General features: G+C 36.9%; 1 protein-coding gene across 4 annotated transcripts; it reads left to right on the plus strand.

Annotated features, from left to right (window-relative positions):
- Positions 1-2,477: 2,477 nt before the first annotated feature.
- Positions 2,478-20,337, plus strand: LOC149312085 (histidine ammonia-lyase). 4 transcript variants are annotated; one of them, XM_089523929.1, is made up of 20 exons: positions 2,503-2,766; positions 4,328-4,388; positions 4,539-4,566; positions 5,037-5,111; positions 5,205-5,277; positions 5,405-5,471; positions 5,677-5,714; positions 5,796-5,921; positions 8,124-8,263; positions 8,984-9,031; positions 10,670-10,817; positions 12,057-12,152; positions 12,998-13,056; positions 13,957-14,037; positions 14,959-15,024; positions 15,125-15,290; positions 16,919-17,053; positions 17,714-17,822; positions 17,932-18,001; positions 20,075-20,337. In XM_089523929.1, exons 1-20 carry the CDS (start codon positions 2,520-2,522, stop codon positions 20,225-20,227), a joined length of 1,986 nt encoding a protein of 661 aa, XP_089380055.1. In that variant the 5' UTR covers positions 2,503-2,519; the 3' UTR covers positions 20,228-20,337. The 4 variants fall into 4 exon arrangements, 3 of the variants coding, with proteins under 3 accessions (XP_089380057.1, XP_089380054.1, XP_089380055.1); XM_089523928.1 differs by having other exon boundaries at positions 2,502-2,766; positions 5,677-5,921; XR_016281225.1 differs by lacking the exons at positions 17,714-17,822; positions 17,932-18,001; positions 20,075-20,337 and adding an exon at positions 16,013-16,191 and having other exon boundaries at positions 2,478-2,766; positions 5,677-5,921; positions 16,919-17,006.
- Positions 20,338-21,041: the final 704 nt, after the last annotated feature.

A 21,041-nucleotide genomic window follows, 5' to 3' on the forward strand; every position in this document is an offset into this window, starting at 1 on the left:
AATGCCTGGATTAAAGATGTAAAGATAAACATTTATACAATATGTAAGTAAATATCTTTTCCTTGTGCATATCTAAAACCTTCAAATCACATCTGCCAAGCGAAAGCTGATGCTACTGTCTGCACAGGAAAAAAAAACAGACTGGCATTTTTCAGTGCTGTCATAGCACAAAAATATGGATCACAGACACAAATTCTTACAAGGAATTGTTTACAAGTGATTTCCCCAAATGTCAGCGAAATCACATTCATATCATAGACTGCCTCTTTGTTCTGTAGATTGGTAGTGATTTTATTCACATCTCATGTGAATACAGTGGGGATCAATGATCTGTCCCTCAACTTCATGTTTTTATGCCATGGCCATACTGAGGTACTATTACTGAGGTAGAAATAAAGAGGGGAAGTTTTACCTTAGAAACCAGAATGAACTTTAATCTTGTGGTTTTGAGATGGGAGACTCCATGTAAAAATAATGAAAATTGAAGATTTATTTTAATTCTGCTGAAGCTAACTCATATCCACTAAATCTAGCTCTTGTTCAATGGCAAAGCAAGTAGTCATGGTATGTAGAAATGCCTCCAGTATTTGCACTCAGAATTGCAAATAGTTCCAGAAGTGTTAAGGACCACTGACAAAATGTAACATATGCTGTCATAAAGAGACCCTGCATGTCAACATGTATGATTGTATCACTGATCTTCCCCTACATCAGCAATTGTCCCTAATGGGAATTATGCAACTGTCCAGAGTTTATTGGATGTCACATTCCATGAGCCCTAAGCAGCATCGTCAGTGCTGAGGAATATTGGGAGTCCAACAACATTTGGAAGGCTTCCATGATTCTCACCCCTTCCTCAGATAGGTAAGGGTAATTATAGTTGTATAATTATATACGTTTGCATAGTGTCTTCTAGTGATCCAAGTATATCACATTTACTACTACAATAATCTTCATAGCCCCTTGATAAGATATCAACCACATTCCAATAGAAATGGTAGCAGGGGGGAAAATGTAAAGTATGGACAGCTTCCACTCAGAAAAGTAGCTTCCAGCTGCATCCTTGATATTGTTACAAAGCCAGAAAACCAGAGTTGGATTAATAATTAATACTGGTAATCTTACTGTACAAATAATTCTTATTTTGGTTGAAGTGCAAAGGTTGGGATGTCACAGTTGACTCATTACACTGATTTGGGTCACTGACATTTGCAGTAGTTTATGGAAATAATACGTTCACATGGTTTCTGTCATTGTGCACCTTTGATATATTCCATGGGGATAGAATTCAAAGACATAGCTGTGTTAGTCTGGAAAATCAGTATGTAAAGGGATCTTGTATCACTTCCGATACAGTGTGCAGTGCAACAAATCCTGGCAAGAGAAATCTACCACTTTTCTGTGAGAAGGTGCCAAAGGCTTAAGAGGAGGGCCAAAATGAAAACTGGAAATGACCCCTGTAGCGTTAATGTTTGTGGAAAAGAGGAAATTTCAGCAGGCGCTACTTATGCAACCAGGTAAAAAGCAACATCCCCTCTTCTAGACAACCATCCAAGGTTCAGGACCTGTCTCCGGTTTTCACTCAAGCAACACTGGAAGGCCAACATACTATTCCTAGTATTAAATAGAAAACTGATCTTACAAGGTCAGTTACAATAACATTTTTGAATAGCTGCATTGGGTTTGTGAAGGAAAGTAACATAATCAAGGCTTTGGAAATCTTTAATTTCTTTCATCTTTTCATTTTGAACACTGTATTTTAAGTTTTTTAAAAAACAGATAAATAACTTTTCTGCCCTCCATGGATTTTAAAGTACTGTACAGTATTTGACAAATGCAGTAACGCAGCATCAGAAACTTTTCTATAAAACAAGGCAAAACAGTGTTAAGGGCTTTCAAAAGCCTAATAGAATAATAACTGCACAAAATGAATATGATTTAGCAGGTGAAACCAGAACCTTACCAGAATAACTATCCACAGAAATATTGCCAAGATCTGTGCAAGTATGTAATAGTTTATAGCTGGGAAAAATAATTTAATGCTATTGGTCAGTGTATTCTCTCCTGGAAAGTACTGTGAGGATAATCTCCACTGATAATATGATAGATTGATTTTTCCAAAGTGTTTCAGGAATTTTGGAGGAGACAACTTCATTAGGAAATGGTTTCCTAATGATGTCTCAGTTATTAAACCATTCTTTCAAATATTTAAAACAGAATTTCAAAAATATAAACAAATTGCAATATTTATGACTGTCAGTCAACCAGATTTAGATTGTGTCTTCCAGTTTTTTTCTTCATCAGTAGAGGTGTGTCCTCTCTGTGTTTTTGTTTTGATATTTGGTTAAATCTATGTTTGTAAAGCTAGGGAATTTCAAGGATGGTGGGTGGGTTTTTGCCCTTTCCTGATTGGGACAGTGGAACTTGGTCAGGCAGCATATGATGCAGAATGATCCCCAGGGTGGTGCTCATCTACTGATACTCTAGGGCAGAGGGGCAGCCTTAGCCAGAGGACAAACATGCCAAGGTACACAGTACATGTCCGAGGGGAATGGCTTGCTGTGCCCTGCCAAAATAGTACAAACACAGTGCGATGGCTAGGAAAAGAAGCTGTGAGACGTTACATGAAAAATAAACCTGATAATGGAGGATTTGATTCTGTGGAAGAAGTAAAATTCTATGTTCGCCGTTGCAAAGGTCTTGGATTACTGGATCATGATGATACGTTGGAAGTTGCCCTAGAGGACAATGAATTTGTGGAAGTTGGTAAGTATACTGTAGACTCATGAAAACTACCGTAGTTGCATACAATGATGAAATGCTACAGAAATCAGTTTCCATGCCATCTGAATCTGTTGGACTTGTGCATAGTCAAACATTTCACAGTATTTTTCCACATCTAAAAATAATTTTACAAAGCATGCAAAGAACAGTACTTTGTGTTTTCCACATGATGTAGACTGACAAATATGATTCAAATGTATGTTGAATTGAAACTGATTTATTGTGTGCTGTTTTTTCTGTTGAATTAAGTGTAATGTTGCAGCCTTCAAATGCAATGAAGTCTAAGCAAAAACAGGAGACATTTCTCTGAAGATGCCAGCCAAAGATGCTGGTGAAACGTTAGGAAGAAACTCTTCTAGAACATGGTCATATAGCCCGAAAACCCCACAAAAAACTAGGAGGCATTTGCTTGCAGTTCATCCCCTGCCTCCTTGCTTCCAACTCACTATAAAACTTTGATGAGATCTTTGAAGCTCTGAGTTGGTGCCTGTTGAAAGATTTGGCTTCTGCTGTAAAATGCCATGCATACGTGTTATTGTTTTATATAAATTAAAGCTCAACACTGTTTCTTGCTGTATGGAGATATTTATCTCTTGCAGCTACTCCTTAAAATAAAATGGGAGAAAAATAATTGCGAAGAAATATGGGTAAGATAGCAATGACATTTAGGAGTAATTCCAAACTCAACAAAATTTATTCTGATTTTTTAAATTATTATTATTTTTATTACACAATGCAAATTATACAACCCAAATTTCATAATATGCTTTTCTCCCCTCTCCCCCTCTCCTAACAATTCATTTTGATCTAAAATATTCAATTGTATTTCATCTAATAATTTTATTATCCCTTTTATTTGAATCCAATATTGATTTCCAATTAATGTAATTAATTTTTCTTCCTGTATTCGTGCCCCTGTTGAATCATATAAGTCTCCAATTATTTTAAATCCCTTGGCTTTTTTTAAAAATATCTTTCCAAAGTCTTCATTGTTACTTTTATTTAAATATTCAATTGGTAACCATTTCCAATTTTTTATACCCAGTTTTTTACTCCACTTCTCCCATATTTTATAATTTTCCATCATTGGACCAAATATTTTCTCTTTTTCTTTCTTTCCCCATGTTTTTCTTTGGAAAATAGAGACATGCTCCATTTTATTGCTCTGTCTTTCTAATTTAACCCACTTTGTATTTTGATTATATTCTACCTTTATCATTCTTAGCAATTGAATCGCCTCAAAATATCATTCAAGTGATGGAACACCCCCATTCTCCATCATTTTGATGCTCATATAGTAATGTCTTAGATAATCTGACTTTTTTACTCTGTGATATCCCTTTTAATATTGATCTATCCCATTTCTCCAGAAATGTATTCTGATTTAATTGTCATTGTAAGATATTGTTTTTTGTTGTTGGTTTTTTGTCTGTCTGTTTATTTGTTTGTTTTTTGCAGAGGGGAAAGCAAATAATGCTGTAAAAAGTGCGGTAACAAATGTGACAAATGAACTTTTATGGTGCTTGTCTGCTTTTTCTTTCAGTAATAGAAGGAGATGTGATGTCTCCAGATTTCATTCCATCACAGCCAGAAGGTGTTTATTTGTATCCTTTTCCAAAAGGACACAATGGTCTTTTAGTTAAGCCTAATCAGCTAAGTGTATTTCATTGAGTAGGCCATCTCATCTATTTTCCAAACTGCGTATAAAAATGAAAAGCAACTTGCAGTGTATATTTTCTTATGCACGATTTCAGATATAGCAAATATCGAGAACCGGAGCAGGTAAAGAGCAATAATAACTTACAAAGATTATCTTTATAAGTGACTATCTTGTTTTCTTAATCTCTACTTACTGCATAGAAAACTTAAGATGTTTTATATAGTGGAGGTATTGCTGTACTACTATGGTCTAAATCCAGTTGCTATTTCCAACTAGAGTAGACCCTCTAAATCAATGAGATTTGAATAAGTGTTGATTTACCAAAAATCTATAGATTCAGTAAATCCACAATTAGCTACATGCACTTAGCTCAGAAAAAGCTGGAAACAGATGATGATACTTTCTAGAAAATATACAGCATTCTGCTACATAAGAAGGTGGTGCATTTCCAACATCAGTTTTGCAGTAAATGTGCTGATTTTTCAAGTGCTGAAAATGGACATTTAAGTGTAATGGTTCCCAATTTTTGCATAACAAAGGTTATTAACAATTCTCACTGTTTAATTCTTGCTGTAATGCTGTTTTTGTGCAGTACATTTATTTGGATGGGAACAGTTTGACAACAAAGGATTTGGTCAATTTAGGAAAGGGACTCTATAAGATCAAGGTAAGTTTCTGGAAAGAATCTGTCTCCAACTACCTTATTTTCCTTTCACTTAGCTTTGAAATGGAAAATAAATAAAGGCACTTATGTTTCCAGCTTACCCCAGAAGCTGAAGCTAAAGTCAGAGCATCAAGAGAAGTTATTGAAAGTATTGTAAATGAACGGAGAGGTAACTATTAGTTTCTTTTTTTAAAAAAAAAAAAGAGATGTGGCTGGGAAGAAATTCAGTGTACATAACCATGACTTGGATTCCTCTTTCTTAAATTAAAATGTGTCTTTTATCATGCTTCTTTCAGTTGTATATGGAATCACTACAGGTTTTGGGAAGTTTGCACGAACTGTCATTCCAAACAGTAAGCTACAGTATGTCGCTTATTTTGCCTTTTAAAATTTATATTAAAATATATTTTTAAAAAATACAGCCAAATAATTTTTAGTGCTATTTTCAATTGGCTTTCTTCCTATAACTGCCTTGATATTTTGTTCCTTTACACCGTTTTTGTAATAAAGTTTAACATCTTAATATTGTTTCAACTAAATAGATTATGTCCTTTCTTTTCTCTCTGAGGGAGCTTCAGGTGAATTTAGTCCGATCACATTCTGCAGGTAACGTAGACTTGCTTTTCAAAGGTTTTCTTCCAGTATTACAAGCAGCAATGGTAATCCTAAGGTGGTTGTTTCTTCCAGGTGTTGGGAAGCCTTTGATTCCAGAGAGATCTCGTATGCTTTTAGCTCTAAGAATCAATGTCCTAGCCAAAGGATACAGTGGGATTTCATTAGAAACCCTTCACCAAGTCATCGAAGCATTTAATGGTAATTTGACCAATGCTTTCTGGGTTTCAAAAATGGGATTTACCTTTAAGTATAATAGTAATTGTCCTGAAGGGGAATTGTCATCATTTGAAAAGAAATGAAGTGTCCACCAACTGGCAAAGTATACCTTTGGTTTGGGGATCAAAATATATATATTACAGATCCTTTCCCCATCTTTGGCAAGCATTATACAAGGAGAGGGGTGGCTCATACTGGACAAGGCACTGCAGTTTCTTCCTCCTAAAGTTTACCAAAATAAAGTTGTTACGTCTTGATTTACTTCCTTCAATTTTGGAGTTGGGAGGGATATCTTTGAGTCTGCAGACCCCTTGAAGGAGGGCCCACCCATTCCTGAGTCTGTTCCATTGTCACACAGCTCTTGGCATCAGGATGTTTCTCATGAAATTTAACCAAAATTTGCTGCTTTGCAACTCTCCATTCATTCTAGTCCTGCCACGCCAAGCAACACAAAATGAGGCCTTGAAGAGTTACTTTTATGGATTATAGCTCCCAGAAAATACCAGGCAGCATGAACTGATAGTCTCAAAAAGTAACATTTCCAAGCTCTGGACAAAAAGTCTCATCTATCAATCTTTTGTGTATATCAGCACAACTATGTTTCTGCTTAATTTTTTTTTGCAGATGAAATCAGTCTCCCAATACATTGCCAAGAGAGGGGAGGCATGTGGATTGCATTGTAGACCTCTTCTTTGAAGTGGCAACTGTCACTTTAAAGGAAGGGATCTACATTTAAATGTCATGGTATTCTCTCTGGTCTGGACAATGACCTGTTCACATTGGCCTTATTGATTACAGTTGTTTACACTCAGCTATTGCTTATCATACACCATTGATCTATAACTGGTGGTTCCAGACCTAACTGTGGGTTCAGAGCTTGGAGAAGTTACTTTCTGGACTACACTAGCTGGGGGATTCTGGGAATTTGTCCAAAACTCTAGCTTTTCTAGATTATGAAGATACGCCAATTTCAAGTGGGTTATATCAGTGACATACCCTAATTTTCATTGTGTTTGTGCAGAAAGGTAAATGGGGAAATATAGATAGAATGATGTAAAAGGGGTTAGCACAATTCTTATACCTTTAATAGTTTTGTGTTTTTTCTTACTACGTGCATGACTGTCAATATCAGTTTTTTATATTTATTGCCTCTGTGTGTGCATGTGTGCGTACACACACACACACACACACACACAATACCATAACATAATGATGGTACCAAAATCAACAGCAAAAGTTATTAATCCTCATTATCTTGAAATAAAGAACAATGCAATAAACAATTCATTACAAGGAAATAATACATAAATGTATTAAATATTAACAGTTACAGATAACGACAATATTATTAATAATTACATATGTTAAACAATATTATCATCATATTGTTAATAGAGATATTAATATTTCAGAACAATTCCCTAAACAGTTCTTCAAAATATAACTGGGGGGGGGGGGAGACAATAACAAAAGATTAAATGGAAATATTGAAGCAAAGGCTGGATAGTCATATAGTTAGAGATGTTGTATTTGAATCCTACACTCTGGATTCCATATTGGCCTGGGCTCCAAGGTTCAGATTTGGAAATTCTATGATCAGGTCATAAATACTGTACTAGTCAGCTCTTGCAGATCAACAGAAAACAGATCAAATAAAATATAGTGGGGCAGGTGATGAAGGCTTCCTACAAGTTATACTTCTGTTTTCCATGCATCCAAAAAGGACAAAAGCCCTGATGTCCCTCTTTGTGTCTGTTCACCTGAAATTGATAGAAAGGAGCATGTATGACTCCACAGTTAAAGGTGATTCGCATAGTGCAGTTTCGAAGTAAAGATGGATCCTGGGTTTGAAAAGGTTGGAGATTGTGGGATTTTTTTGTCGTCAGAACTAAGAAAAATGATTTTTTAAATAGAAGTTCCACTTTGATTCTGAGAGATGCAGTCCCCTGCACCAAAAAGGAACTTTTTGCTAACTGTACTTACAGCCAATAGTAAGAATGGTGCCACAGAGACTGGTGTCCATGAAAGAGGACAGAGACGTTTGGTTGACCAAATGCACTCATATGTGTGGTCACTTGAGGGAACATCCAAGCTCACTTCTAAGTCTTGGGGTACAGAATAAATTATGGCATGTACAGTTCAATGAAAAAGGGACCTTAACCAAGCCCTGCTTTCCCTCCATAGCATCCTGCCTACCCTACATTCCTGAGCAAGGGACTGTTGGAGCCAGTGGAGATTTAGCACCTCTCTCCCATCTTGCTCTTGGACTCATAGGAGAAGGGAAGATGTGGTCTCCAAAGAGTGGATGGGCTGATGCAAAATATGTAAGATGAAGCTGGATACCATTCTGCCGGTCCTTTCTGGTTTACTGTGATTGAATCTGTAATAAGAATTTAATTGGACAGGTGAAAGTGGGAGAGTATGAGAGTAAGGATCCTTTTATGCAAAGAAAAGTGTGTGTGTATTTTTAGTGTGCAAATGTCAGAACAATTTTTTTTAACTAAAATGATTTGACAGGAAAAAGAAATTAATTATTTTTGACAGGTAAACTTAAATGGAGACTGACAGTACAGTTCTAGTCATATTTAGTCAGAAGTAAGTCCCTCTCCTTTCATTTGGACTCACTGCCAAATATAAGCATGCTTAAGATTAAAGCAATAGAATGGGGGCATCGGTTAGTATTTAATCTATTTCAGGTTGTTAAGGAAATGTAGTAGATGTTCCTAAATAAATATTATAGTTCCACAATATTTTGCCTAAATCTAGAGCAGCCACTAGCCACTGGAAGTTCATGGCATGTGGGATACAGAATTGTGATATCACTTGCATATAAAGGGAACTGAAAACATGAATTTAAACTACTAGCTCTAAAACTGAGGATGTCCAGTGGAGCTGAGACTTAAAGTAACATCCTCATTTCTGCTCTTGCATGGCAGGCTGTGCTCTGCCTGTTTTTAGTAGAATATTTCAAAATATTTTTACGTTGAATGCTAAAACCATTTATTTTTCCTCACTGAATGAAAATTATTCATGTTGGCTTACAGGTACTACAAGCTCATGGACTGAAGCCAATTACCCTGAAGCCAAAAGAGGTAATAAAATGCATATTTGTCTCCCAAACAAGTCAGAACCCACCTCAGTGGACCAATAGACAAGATAATGTACAATATAACTTGACAACACAATAGTAAGATTTCATTTTTTGAAATAGAATATATCAGAATTTTTATATACTCCTGGCATACCTAATAACACAGCCTTCCCCAACCTGACACTCAGGAGATGTTTTGAGACTGCAACTTCTATCAGCCCCACCCAGAATATTTGGTGATGGGAAGTATAGTCTAAGGCATATGGATAACAGCATGTTAGGAAAGGCTGTTAACATATATCTAGAGAAGATAGTGAAATGCATACTGTATAAGATGTTTATCATTTCTCTCATCTGCTGGATGTTAATGGTGTTGGCACCCTTGACATTCTTAGGATTGTAATATTCTGGACTATAATCTTTATTACTTTACCACATATACTCTTCTCCAGTGGGCACACTTGAGATTAAACCTAATACTTGCAATAAGTAGAGACTGAGGTTCACAACCATACTGCACTGCTTAATTTGTTGAGTGACTTTCAACCAGTCACCATCTTTCAGTTTAGCTAATCTGGCAAGGTTGTGAAGAACCATGCATTCCTTCCTGCTTCTTGAAAGAATGATGGGATAATACATTGTGATGTTCTTATGTCTCATTGATCCTCACAGGAATGTCATATATTAGACCAGTCTAATTAGCTCCACGTTACAGATATGAGGCTGAGAGGGAATTAGGTTGCCTGTAACCACCCAGTGAATTAATGGTTGACTTGAGACTTTGAGTAGGATTCTCATTTTTATAACCCCAATAGTCTGAGACAGTAGCTCAAATTACAAGTTAAACAGAGTTCTGTGGTGTACCTATGGGTATGTTAAATCCAAAGCAATCTGATGTGGTTCATCAGAATAGAGTAAGTTGGTGAAGAAGTGCTTGAATCTTTCCACTCTTCTTGCTTTTGAGTTAAGCACTGTAATCTGCAGCTTGCTTTTTCACCATGGGTCCCCCCCCCCTGCAAGTTAAGCAGCCATTTTTAAGTTGAACAACAATTGAGGGGCAGAGAATTAAGCAGACTTTCTCTACTCACCAGGGACAGCCCTATCCTTAGACAACCTCTGGCAGCAGATTTTGGATGCTATGAAGGGCATCAAATTAATTATTTGATTTGTTACTGTTATATTTGTCGTCACTGCAGAGACCGGAAAACTTTCAGTAAAGGTGAATTAAATAAATGCAGCTTAGGGGGTGGAAACTCTAAATTGTATTCAGATGTTATGTAAACTACCTCAACCCTATTTGGGATTTAGGGGCTGTGTGACAACTATGCAGCCAACTTATGATGTAGACATTATGCAGTCAGTTTAGGGGAAATTCAGGGCATAGGGCTAATGTAAACAAGCCCAGGATGAATGAATAGAAGCATTTGCTGCACCACTTCAGACAGCAAAATGATCTGGGACAGCCTTACCATCTTCTCCTCATACATTCTATTACAGTCTGCCCAAGGATACTTTGAATTAAAATAAAAGGGGAGAGGGAAGAGTCAGTCACCTTGCATAATCTGAGTCAGGGCAGGAGGGAAACCTATGTGTCTTCATAGAGGAAGAGTCACTGAATACAAACGCTGTTTCTTTAAAGGGCCTTGCTCTTATCAATGGAACACAAATGATTACCTCTCTAGGATGTGAAGCGGTTGAAAGGGCCAGTGCGATTGCTAGGCAAGCTGACATAGTGGCTGCCCTCACACTTGAGGTTCTGAAGGGCACAACAAGAGCCTTTGACACAGGTTGGTATTGGCATTTCTAAGCCCAGTAGCTCTTGGGGTGCTTTCACATATTTGTATCTGCTTGCATAAATGTAAGGCATTTTAAAATTTAGTCTTTTTTGCTCACTTTTCTTTGTTCTGCATTTCCCACACATATTGATCTCTTTTATGCCTTGCTTAAAAATAATATCTGCCATACCCACTGGAAAGGAGCATATGCTTCCTTAATGCTCCCAGTGAAGATTGCTCATCAGTCATAAATATTCTCTGAGTGTTGAATGCACCATTCATACATAAGAAAGTATCAACAGGCTTGAGAGAATCCTAAGGATTTTAGTAATAAAGATAAGGTAGGCAACCTAAAATGGCTGAGCCAATATAAAAAGACCTTTCAAATACTGTAGCTAACTATTTCAGAATACAAATGCCAAAACACCTTAGGGAAGCATTTACCCGAGCAAGATTTGATCAGCTTGACACAATGGTAAGATATGGGAGATTTAATGGCATTCCTTATAATGAGCAAATCTGTATTTGTGGAGAGCGTGAAATTGAGGAGATAGCACATATACACATTGTATCAGCAGATTTAGGTCTGAGAGATTTGTATCTCGGACCCTATATTAAGCGAACAATGCACTGGGATACTCATATTAGAACAACCTATTTTATGAGTGGTCAAGAATCAAAAATATCTCTCATGACAGCTCAGTATTTAAGTAAAACAATTCATCTGAGATCTTCATATGCGGGGCTGACTGGAGTAAATTGTAGGGGTGATGAAGAAATATGATGTATAAATGTATCTCCACTACAGTTATTTTAATGCTGTTGTAGTAATAAAAAACTAAATCATTAGGGAAACAAAACCCAAGAGGGAAGAGGGAAAAAACACAAGTCAGTGATGACTAGAATGCTGACTTTTGGGGTTAAAAAAAAATCTGGGAAACTATAGGGATAGGGAACAGAATGGAGAATCCTAGAAAAGTGTATACCTGGCTGGAATCCTAAAAATCAACACTCCACTCTGTAGCATTTTCTTACAGAAATGGGAAATTTCTGCATGCATTTGCATCAGGTAATCTGCATTAAACAGCTACATTCCACTGGACTATCACTGGAATTGGCATTGTTTGTTTCCCAATATATTTCTCATGTAACTATACCCTTAAGTTTGTTTAAAAAAGAAGAAGAAAATGATGTTTTAAACATTATTTTCAAATGTGTTATGGTTTAATAATTGTCTTTCTTTGAAAACAGATATTCATGCACTGAGGCCACATCGTGGACAGATTGAAGTGGCTTTTCGATTCAGGTCGTTGTTAGACTCTGATCATCATCCCTCTGAAATAGCAGGTGAATAACCATTTTGGAGTGAGGGAAATACATCCCTGGGATTATCCATCTTGTGTGGAGGGGGGATATTTTTTTTTATCTGAGAATCTCACCCATACTTACTTTACAAATTGTCATTTCTAGTGTTCATAATTCTGGAATAAAATGCCTTGGTCATGATTTGCTCCTGGCCCCAAAATTGATGGTCTAGACTGAGGAAGATTTCTAGTGCACAAGAGATGACAGTTTTTCATTGTTGTTGTTGTGTGCCTTCAAGCCATTTTCAATTTATGGCAATCCTATCACCAGGTTTTCTTTGCAAGATTTGTTCAGAGGGAGTTTGCCTTTTCTTTCCTCTGAAGTGGCGACTTGCCCAAGTAAGCTTCCATGGCTGAGTGGGGATTTAAACCCTGGTCTCTAAAGTCACAATCCAACTTTCAAACCACTACATCACATTGGCACCTGTTCACAGACACACATTATTGCCCTTCTGGATAGTTTACTATAAAGGCCTTTCATGAACTGCTATTGCCATATTTCTTGCTTTAAAAAAATCAAATCTAAAAATTAAAATCTTAATAGCGCATATTAGAGCATAAATCCTAAACTTTACATCAAGTGCAAAACCTGAATCTGTAAAATCTTTATTTCAAAAAAGTAAAGGTAAAAAAAATACTGTTGCTATGAAATAGCAATTTGCTTGTATGAAGCAAAATTGCAAAAGTGAATGCAGATTGTAAAACTACACATTATCAACATGTACTCCATTGCAAACATCATATTTTGATTTGGTATTATAGATGTTTAGTACTGGTGTTAGCTTTGATTACTTGCTTGTTTTTAAGTTTCTGTTTTGAATTTTGTAGAATCCCATAGGTTTTGTGATAGAGTACAGGATGCATACACATTGCGTTGCTGCCCTCAGGTAAAGTTGATTCTATGTTCAAAGGAATTTATGAAGCCACAGTCTCAATATTGTACTTATATTAAACAGAAATTAGCTTTGTCATTAAGCATATTTTATTTCCATTTTCAGAAATAAAACAGTGGTTAAAGGAAATTAAATTCTAAATTGAGTTGTTGATTGCAACTAGAATAGACCAATTGAATCAGTGCAACTTATGTAAGTGTTGACTTACCAAGTCTCCATTGATTCAACAGGTCTTCTCTAATTGCATTTAACAGTTGGGTTAAGGTCTAGGTAATTTATGTTATGAAATAAATGGAGTTGCACAAATAGCACATGAGTATTTCTTAAACATACAGTACAGAGTTCAGGAATGTTTTAAAGTAAGATTATATTTGTCAAAGTATTTTGTGCGTGTGTGTGTGTGTGAGGGAAGGCTAATAGAATCTACACAAAGTTATCTTTTCATATGACCATTGCAGTGTCCAAAATGGGCTATTTGCATCAAATGAAAAGATTATTGCTATACATGTTATTAGTATAGAAGACACAAGTTTAGTAATACTTAGAGTGTTTCTATACTTGGTGAGAATATTTGCCTTTTGTTGGCTCTATGTATTCTGCACAAACATGTCCGGGAAGCCATTCTTAGCCTTAAATCCCTGAAGCCTTGTAGTCATAAAGGAAGAATGAGGAAATTGAGCTTCCATGTTGAAAAACACAATATAAGTATGAGCTGTAAATCCACTACTTTTCATAAAATTTGCAGAAATACAAAGACAATATGGCATTTGCTAAGCAAAGGAGAAAGGCCTGGAAGCAAGATAGAATGTTCCTTTAAAATAAAATAAAGTATAAATTAACACAGTGATTTAGAAAGAGACATGAACTGCAGCTAATATTTGTCATTTCTTCCAGGTTCATGGTGTTGTGAATGACACTATAGCATTTGTCAAGGACATAATCACCACAGAAATTAATAGTGCAACAGACAATCCTGTATCCTTTTCGTACATGGTTATGTTGTCACCTCCTTCAGTACTTCAGTCACAAAAAGCCAGGATGCGACTGTGCCTTTAAGAATTTGAAAATATTTTAGTGGGAGACGTTGTCAGGAGATCTCCTGTATATTTACATTGTAAAGTAATTCCTTGATTAATTCATTCAGAGGGATTACTTCAAAGCCTTAATTTAGTGGAGAGATGGCTCTGGACCAAAATACTAAGACAACCATCATCTTTCCTCTCATATGAGCCTACTTGTTCATTGCAATCAGTAGAAGAAGGGTCTTCCATCATTATTTTTCTAACTTATAGTCTTCCTGGGTTGTTAAATTAGTTCTCCTAAGCCTCAGTCCCACTTACAAAAAAAGTGGTTTGCGATCCGAATCAATGGATCAATTTGACAGCGGAATATGGTTCCTACTACATTTGCCTCGATCACATTTTTCCCTTTAAAATAACCTACTTGTGGTTCACATTCACAAATGAACTGGTTCAAAATGGACCTGCTCCAGCTGGCCGAAGGGCAAATTTAAATCAATTCCAATCCGCATCTGGTTCACACTTGCACAGAATCAATTTATCCAAACAGACGCGGAAAATATCAGCATCAAAAAGATGTGGGTTAAATGGTTCTAGTTCATGCCCTCCCTCTCCAAATTGCTTCAGCGAATTGATTAAAGTGGGGACCAGGGTCATTTGAACCAGCTCAAACCGATTTGTGATCCAGTTTAAAAAGTAGTGATAATCAGGCCGTAGTAGGGCCGATGGGAATTGCAGTAGAAGATCTGGAGTGCTAAAAGCTCTTTTCTCCTCCTCTTTTTTTTCATAATTAGTTGCAGTAGGATTTTTCTGTGGTCAGAAACTTATTTCTCCAAACCCTTTTCATTACTGCTGAAATCTTAACTTATCTGTAAAGATGGTTTTTGATGAGAGGAAAGAGACCATTTCTGGTGGAAATTTTCACGGCGAGTACCCTGCTAAGGTAGGTAACTAATATTTCCCCCTGAAGTTTCTAATATATATATATATATATATATATATATATTTCATAATAATTTTTTTAAAAAACTTTATTTTTGCAGGCTTTGGACTATCTTGCAATTGGTGTCCATGAACTTGCAGCGATTAGTGAACGGCGAATTGAACGGCTCTGCAACCCATCCCTCAGTGAGTTACCTGCATTTTTAGTCACGGAAGGAGGTCTGAATTCTGGTTTCATGATTGCGCACTGCACAGCAGCATCCCTGGGTGAGTATGCAGTAGCCTGAAGAGCTTCAAGAAGGAGTAATTAAGAAATATATTTCCATTTCTCTAACCTGGAATTTGTTCACTTTTCTGGCAACTCTTCTTCCATTTCCATTCCATGTGTGTGCACGTATGCACTCATGGACATATGTTATTGTCATAGTTGTAATCCCAAGTTTATATATAAACTGTCTTGGGATGCATTAATATATTAATAAGTCTTTTCTCTGCTCTCTTCCTTTTTTCTTACAAGGCTAGGGTCCAAAGATATGCTTCTGTTTCTGGTAGCCATCTGCTGCTTAGAGAATAGAATTTTAGTTAACGGCAGAACTTTCACCACATAAATAATCTTATCAAGAGATTTTGTTCTGTATGCACAAATGCTTCCTGATTATTTTTTTTAAAGATGGCAGCTATTCTTGACACAGACCCACATCTGCCTTGTACTACTAGTGTGTGAAACTTGAGTTTCTCTCTTGTTTGTAGTTCTTTACACAATGGGCCATGGCTGCAGAGTGATAATCTATAAATAAGACTTTCTTTATCCTATACAACAAATACACTATTTTTGATGTATAACTGAAACAACAAAAACCTTACTTTGCCATCCTATGCATATCAGTCAACAATTCTCACTCTCAGTTATAAATGTTTGGGATTATATCCACAATCATTTCAGAGATGAGAATCTGCAATGCAGTGACTAATACTATATGACCCTTCAGATACAGTTGGACTGCAAGATCAAGCAATCCTAGCCAGTATAACCAGTGGAGACAGAGTCTAACAGCACCCCCAGGCTAAAAGATGAACTTGTTAAATCCCTGCTTCAGATCTCTGCCAACAAATTCACTTGGTAGTGTTCAATAAACTACTTTTGTGATCCTTCTTCTATTTGCAATATGTGAGTAATATTATATTAGTCTGCTGAAGTACTGAGGAAATGTATAGGAAACTTCAAAAATAAGAAAATCTCTGCTAATTCAAACCCAGAGTCCATTTATTTATTTCCTGCCTAATAGAATGGAGTCTCAGAGATTTAATAACTTTCAAAACAAATTTAAAACAATGTAAGTTATTTAAATATACTAATGGCATATTACACAGATTAAGACAGTTTAAAAGGTTAAAACAGCTAAACTTTTCTGCATGTATATTTTGGAAAAATCAAATTAGGCCCTGAAGCAAACCAGTATTGATGCCAATCCGATCTCCTCCCAGGGGGAGGCACCAGAGCAGACAAGTTCCTTTCTCATGTCATTCTACAATATCTTGCTTCCACTTGGGAAGACAGAAGAAATCCTCTCCAGCAGTTTTCAGTCCCTGAGTTGGCATATACAGGAAGATGCACTCTCTCAAGTATCAAAGTGCATATATCTAGCCAAGTAACCTGTTGCTTGCCACTAGCCAGAGGCTTATAGAAAGGCCAAAAGAAGGGCACATGTCTTGAGAGAATGACAGATATGGTAGTAGTGTGGATGAGTTGAAGCACATGCTGTGATAAATGCTATATACCAATATGGCCATGCTGATGCTCTTCACAGAGAGGTTGATTGTTGTTTAAAGTAGGACTTTGTTTCTGCAATTGTTTGCCTTGGAGAACACCATTTATTCATACTGGACTTTTGCAGTTTCTGAGAATAAAGCCTTGTGCCACCCTTCTTCTGTGGATTCTCTTTCAACCAGTGCTGCAACAGAGGACCATGTATCCATGGGAGGATGGGCAGCAAGAAAAGCACTCAAAGTCATTGAGCATGTGGAACAAGGTAAAACTGGACCCCAGTTTTGCAGGCACAAGGTTTCATAACAGCATTGTCTATGCACTAGGTTATGATTCCATGGCAATCAATGGCATTTCCTTTTATTATTGATGTCAGAATAACATAAAACATAAAAGTTCAGTAGGACAAAGAGGTATGAGAGGGATGAACATATTTAAAGAATGCAGGATTAACAGTAGCAACACACTGCCTAGAAAAGTAGGTTCCAGTTTCACATGGGTAGCCATGGCAGGGTTTGTCCATTGCAGCAAAATCAATGCTTACTTGGCAGTTTAAAAGACCAACAAATTTATTATGGCATAAATTTTTATGGACTGCAGCATACCTCATCATATGCAGGAAGTGTTATAGGCCATAATAAATATGTTAAGTATTTAAACTGCCAAAAAACTGACTCCCTCCCTCCCTCTCTCTCGGGTTTTTAAAATCTTTTAGCTTATGCTTTGATCTCTTGAATTGTCAGCTACATAAAGTGTCCATACATTTATTTCACATGTCACATTGGTCACAGTTCCATTTAGTCCAGATTCTCTAAATATCCATTTAATTGTGTGAACTGGCCCAAAAATATCACATCCGCCTGTTTTGTGTAACTCTTGAACTTATTTTGAAATAATTGTTTTCTCCATTGGTTTCATTCATCAGTTTTGGCTGTAGAACTCCTTGCAGCATGCCAGGGCATTGAGTTTCTACGCCCCCTAAGAACTACAACCCCATTGGAGAAAGTCTATGACCTTGTGCGCTCTGTTGTCAGGTATGTTAAACAAATACTTCTACAGAGATTACAACTTCAGAGAACATTGGGAAAATATTAACCACTAGCACTACCAGATTTAGGAGTTGTTCATTTGGTCTCCTTTCAGGCCATGGATGAAAGACCGCTTCATGGCCCCAGACATTGAGGCAACTCACAGGCTGCTTGTGGATCAGAAGGCAAGTGTTGACATTGGCACCTAGTGATGTCTGATGGAGAAATTCTGCACTTTTACAAGTCCCTTTGTGTGCTGAACTGCTTGCCGTTTACTGCTCTTACCCACATGCACATGACTTAATATGCAAGATTTTTGTGAAGAAGAAAAGAATATATTATATGGAGGCTTATTTGCTCTTATAGAAATGGGCTGGAGAAAAGGCTCAGGTATTGATATTAGGCATCATATAAATCAAATAGATTTATAGATAGATTTCTTCATGATACTTGCTCAGAACAACATGTACACCCAAAGATATGAGGGGCTGGACTGAAGGAGCAGGGAGTATCTATCATAAAGTAAAAAAACAGTATTATTAGTACAATATGATCAAAGCTGAGTCAGCAATAGTGTAGTTGCTTGAGTGTTGGACTATGACACCCGAGACTAGCGTCTGAATCCCTGCTCAGCTATGGAAACCCACTGGGCAAGTCATACTCTCAGCCTCAGAGGAAGCCAAAGGCAACCCCCCTCTGAAAAAAATATTGCAAAGAAAACCCCATGATAGGTTTGCTTAAGCTGGAAATGCCTTGAAGGCACCCAATAACAACATGATGAAGGCTGGGCAAGCAGATCACTTCTGTTCTTTTCATATTTGTGCTCTGCTCTTCAACCCCAAAGCATTCCCAGTCACGCACAGACCAAAATTAAAATAAAACAATAAGAATACATCTACAATAAATACTTATCAGAACAACAAACCAAAATATTAAAACAAAAGCCAAGTTACATTATCTTAGCCAAGTTACGTTATATTATAAAACAGTATCTTTATGATATGAAAAAGGTAAAGTTGACACTATGTATGACTTCTGGGGATGATGTCCCAAAGGGGATGGAGTGACACCACTGAAAGGGCCTGGGACTGGGACATCAGCTGTCCTGCCTCTGATGGCAAGGGAAGCTATGGAAGACCCCCCCCCCCCCCAGGAAAATGTCAACATCTGAATAAGTTCATAAGGGAACTTGTCATTGAAGTACATTGATCCTAAGTCCTAAAGGACCTTAAAGGCCCAAACTGCCATGATGAGAAGTGGACTAGAAGACAATGGAGTTAATTTAAGCCTAATGAGGGTTTAAGCCTTTAAAAATATTTCTCCCTTGTCTTTCTAATGTGAATATATTTCTCAGGGCAACTTCCAACAGTTGTGTTAAAATCACAAAATAAAAATATTCAGTACAACTGTTACACAGCAAAGTGCATTCAGCAAATCAAACAAGTCAGTACAGGACTTGCATTTCTGTCTTGAAGCTTCTAACTTAAAATCCTTTGATCATGCTCTGCTGAAGAATGTACATCTTAGCATCTGCCTTGCTAGAATTCATATTGTTAACTGCCTGCTCAGCCTATTAGAGCCCTTTCCAATGGCTTTGTTTTTCAAATCTGCAGTACAAAAGCACAGCTTCTGTTTTCAGAGATATTTTCTCAAGTATCACTTTCACCATAGGGAGTGGAGGAGAACTGGCAGCCACCAGAGAGCGGCTCCTTGTGTTCTGTCTAGTGTTTCTTTGCTAAAGTGAATAACCGAAACATTCAGCCCTCTTGTTCCCTCCCAGCCCTATCCCATCTTTGCTATTGTACAAAGCTACTTGTGCTGTCTGAAATACAGTGTTTTGCTGGTTTTAGGTTTCTCTGTGAGGAGAAAATAAAGTATGGAAACACTTCCATGCAGCTGTAGATTATTAATAACTATCATAAACTGGCTTCACATCAGTCCTACTTTGAACACTGCCATCTGGACATCTGCAGATTCTACTGTGGGTAGACATGGATACTTACATAACTACATAGGGTAGTTTAAGCTATTTTGTTTCATTCAATATATCTCCAACTAGTACCCTGCAGATGTCATAAAGCCCATTATTCCCAAAAACATGTTTCTTGGTGTAGTCCAACACATCTGAAAGTTCCCAGATTATGAAAGCTGTTCTTATCTCTATATATATATTCTAACAATGGCATGGACATTCAGTCCAGCTGAGTTTCAAATTCAGATGTTGCGTCTTATTCTCTGTTTTGCTTTCCTGCTTCTAGGTTTGGGACGTAGCTGAACCATACATTGAAAAATACAGAAGGGAGCACATTCCAGAGTCCAGACCAATTTCCCCCACTGCTTTTTCCTTAGCAGCAAGCAAAAACACTTCACACCAATGCCACAGCGATTCAGAAGAATATGATGAACAATGAAAACAGTTGTAAATGGACTTCAGTACTTCAGTTGTTGAATAATCTTACTTTTAAAAATGTATTTTGTGCTTTATTCCAAAGACATAAACAACAAAGTCCAAAGCCAGAAATATTGTATCCATTGTGAAAGTTCTGGGGCATTTTCAATAGTTCACAGTACTTTGACTTTGGACTAAAAAAGGATCAATATATATATTTACCTATAGCATCAAATGAACAGGGTGGGTAGATATGGAAGGCCTGTGTAGATATAACTCGTTTTGTGACTGTAAGGTTGACAACAATAATATCAAACTAGAATTAAAATTAGCAAAAACATTTTATAAAAATAAGAAAACTAATCTTACAATCTTAGAGGATCCTGCTCCAGTCTTTTCAGTGTTATCTGACTTGAATTGCTACAATTTCTTTTAACTCAAATTCTAATGACAGGTGGAAGAGGTTGGGGTTGATATTATAGAATCTAAGATATATTACAATCTTTCATCTATCCTTGTTGTCATGTATTAAACTCTATGTGTTTGCAGCCAGACCACATATTCAAATAGAAAGGGAAGTCCAAAAACAAGACAAGAAACAATAGTAAGACCAAGGCTGGATTATAAATGGTTCATTCAGTTAGTACAAATTCTGTAGGGTGCCATGCAATTATTGGCACTGCATACAAGTATCAACTTCTAGCACTGTGATGCTGTTGAGAAATAAACACTCCTAGAAGCAGAAGATCTCCCCCCCCTCCCCTCCTACACACATCCTGGTACTGTTTACTATGCACTCAGACCCCATTTTCAGCTGTTGAACAACTGAAGAGATA

Source organism: Sceloporus occidentalis, unplaced genomic scaffold, assembly GCF_023333645.1.
Source record: "Sceloporus occidentalis isolate IW3139 unplaced genomic scaffold, rSceOcc1.0.p SCAF_5, whole genome shotgun sequence".
NCBI lineage: Eukaryota > Metazoa > Chordata > Lepidosauria > Squamata > Phrynosomatidae > Sceloporus > Sceloporus occidentalis.

Coding starts and splice junctions, on each gene's coding strand:
- LOC149312085 (XM_089523928.1), top strand. CDS start 2,520: ATGCCAAGGTACACAGTACATGTCCGAGGGGAATGGCTTGCTGTGCCC. Junction 2,767..4,327: donor CAATGAATTTGTGGAAGTTG/GTAAGTATACTG, acceptor TTTTTCTTTCAG/TAATAGAAGGAGATGTGATG. Junction 4,567..5,036: donor AATATCGAGAACCGGAGCAG/GTAAAGAGCAAT, acceptor GTTTTTGTGCAG/TACATTTATTTGGATGGGAA.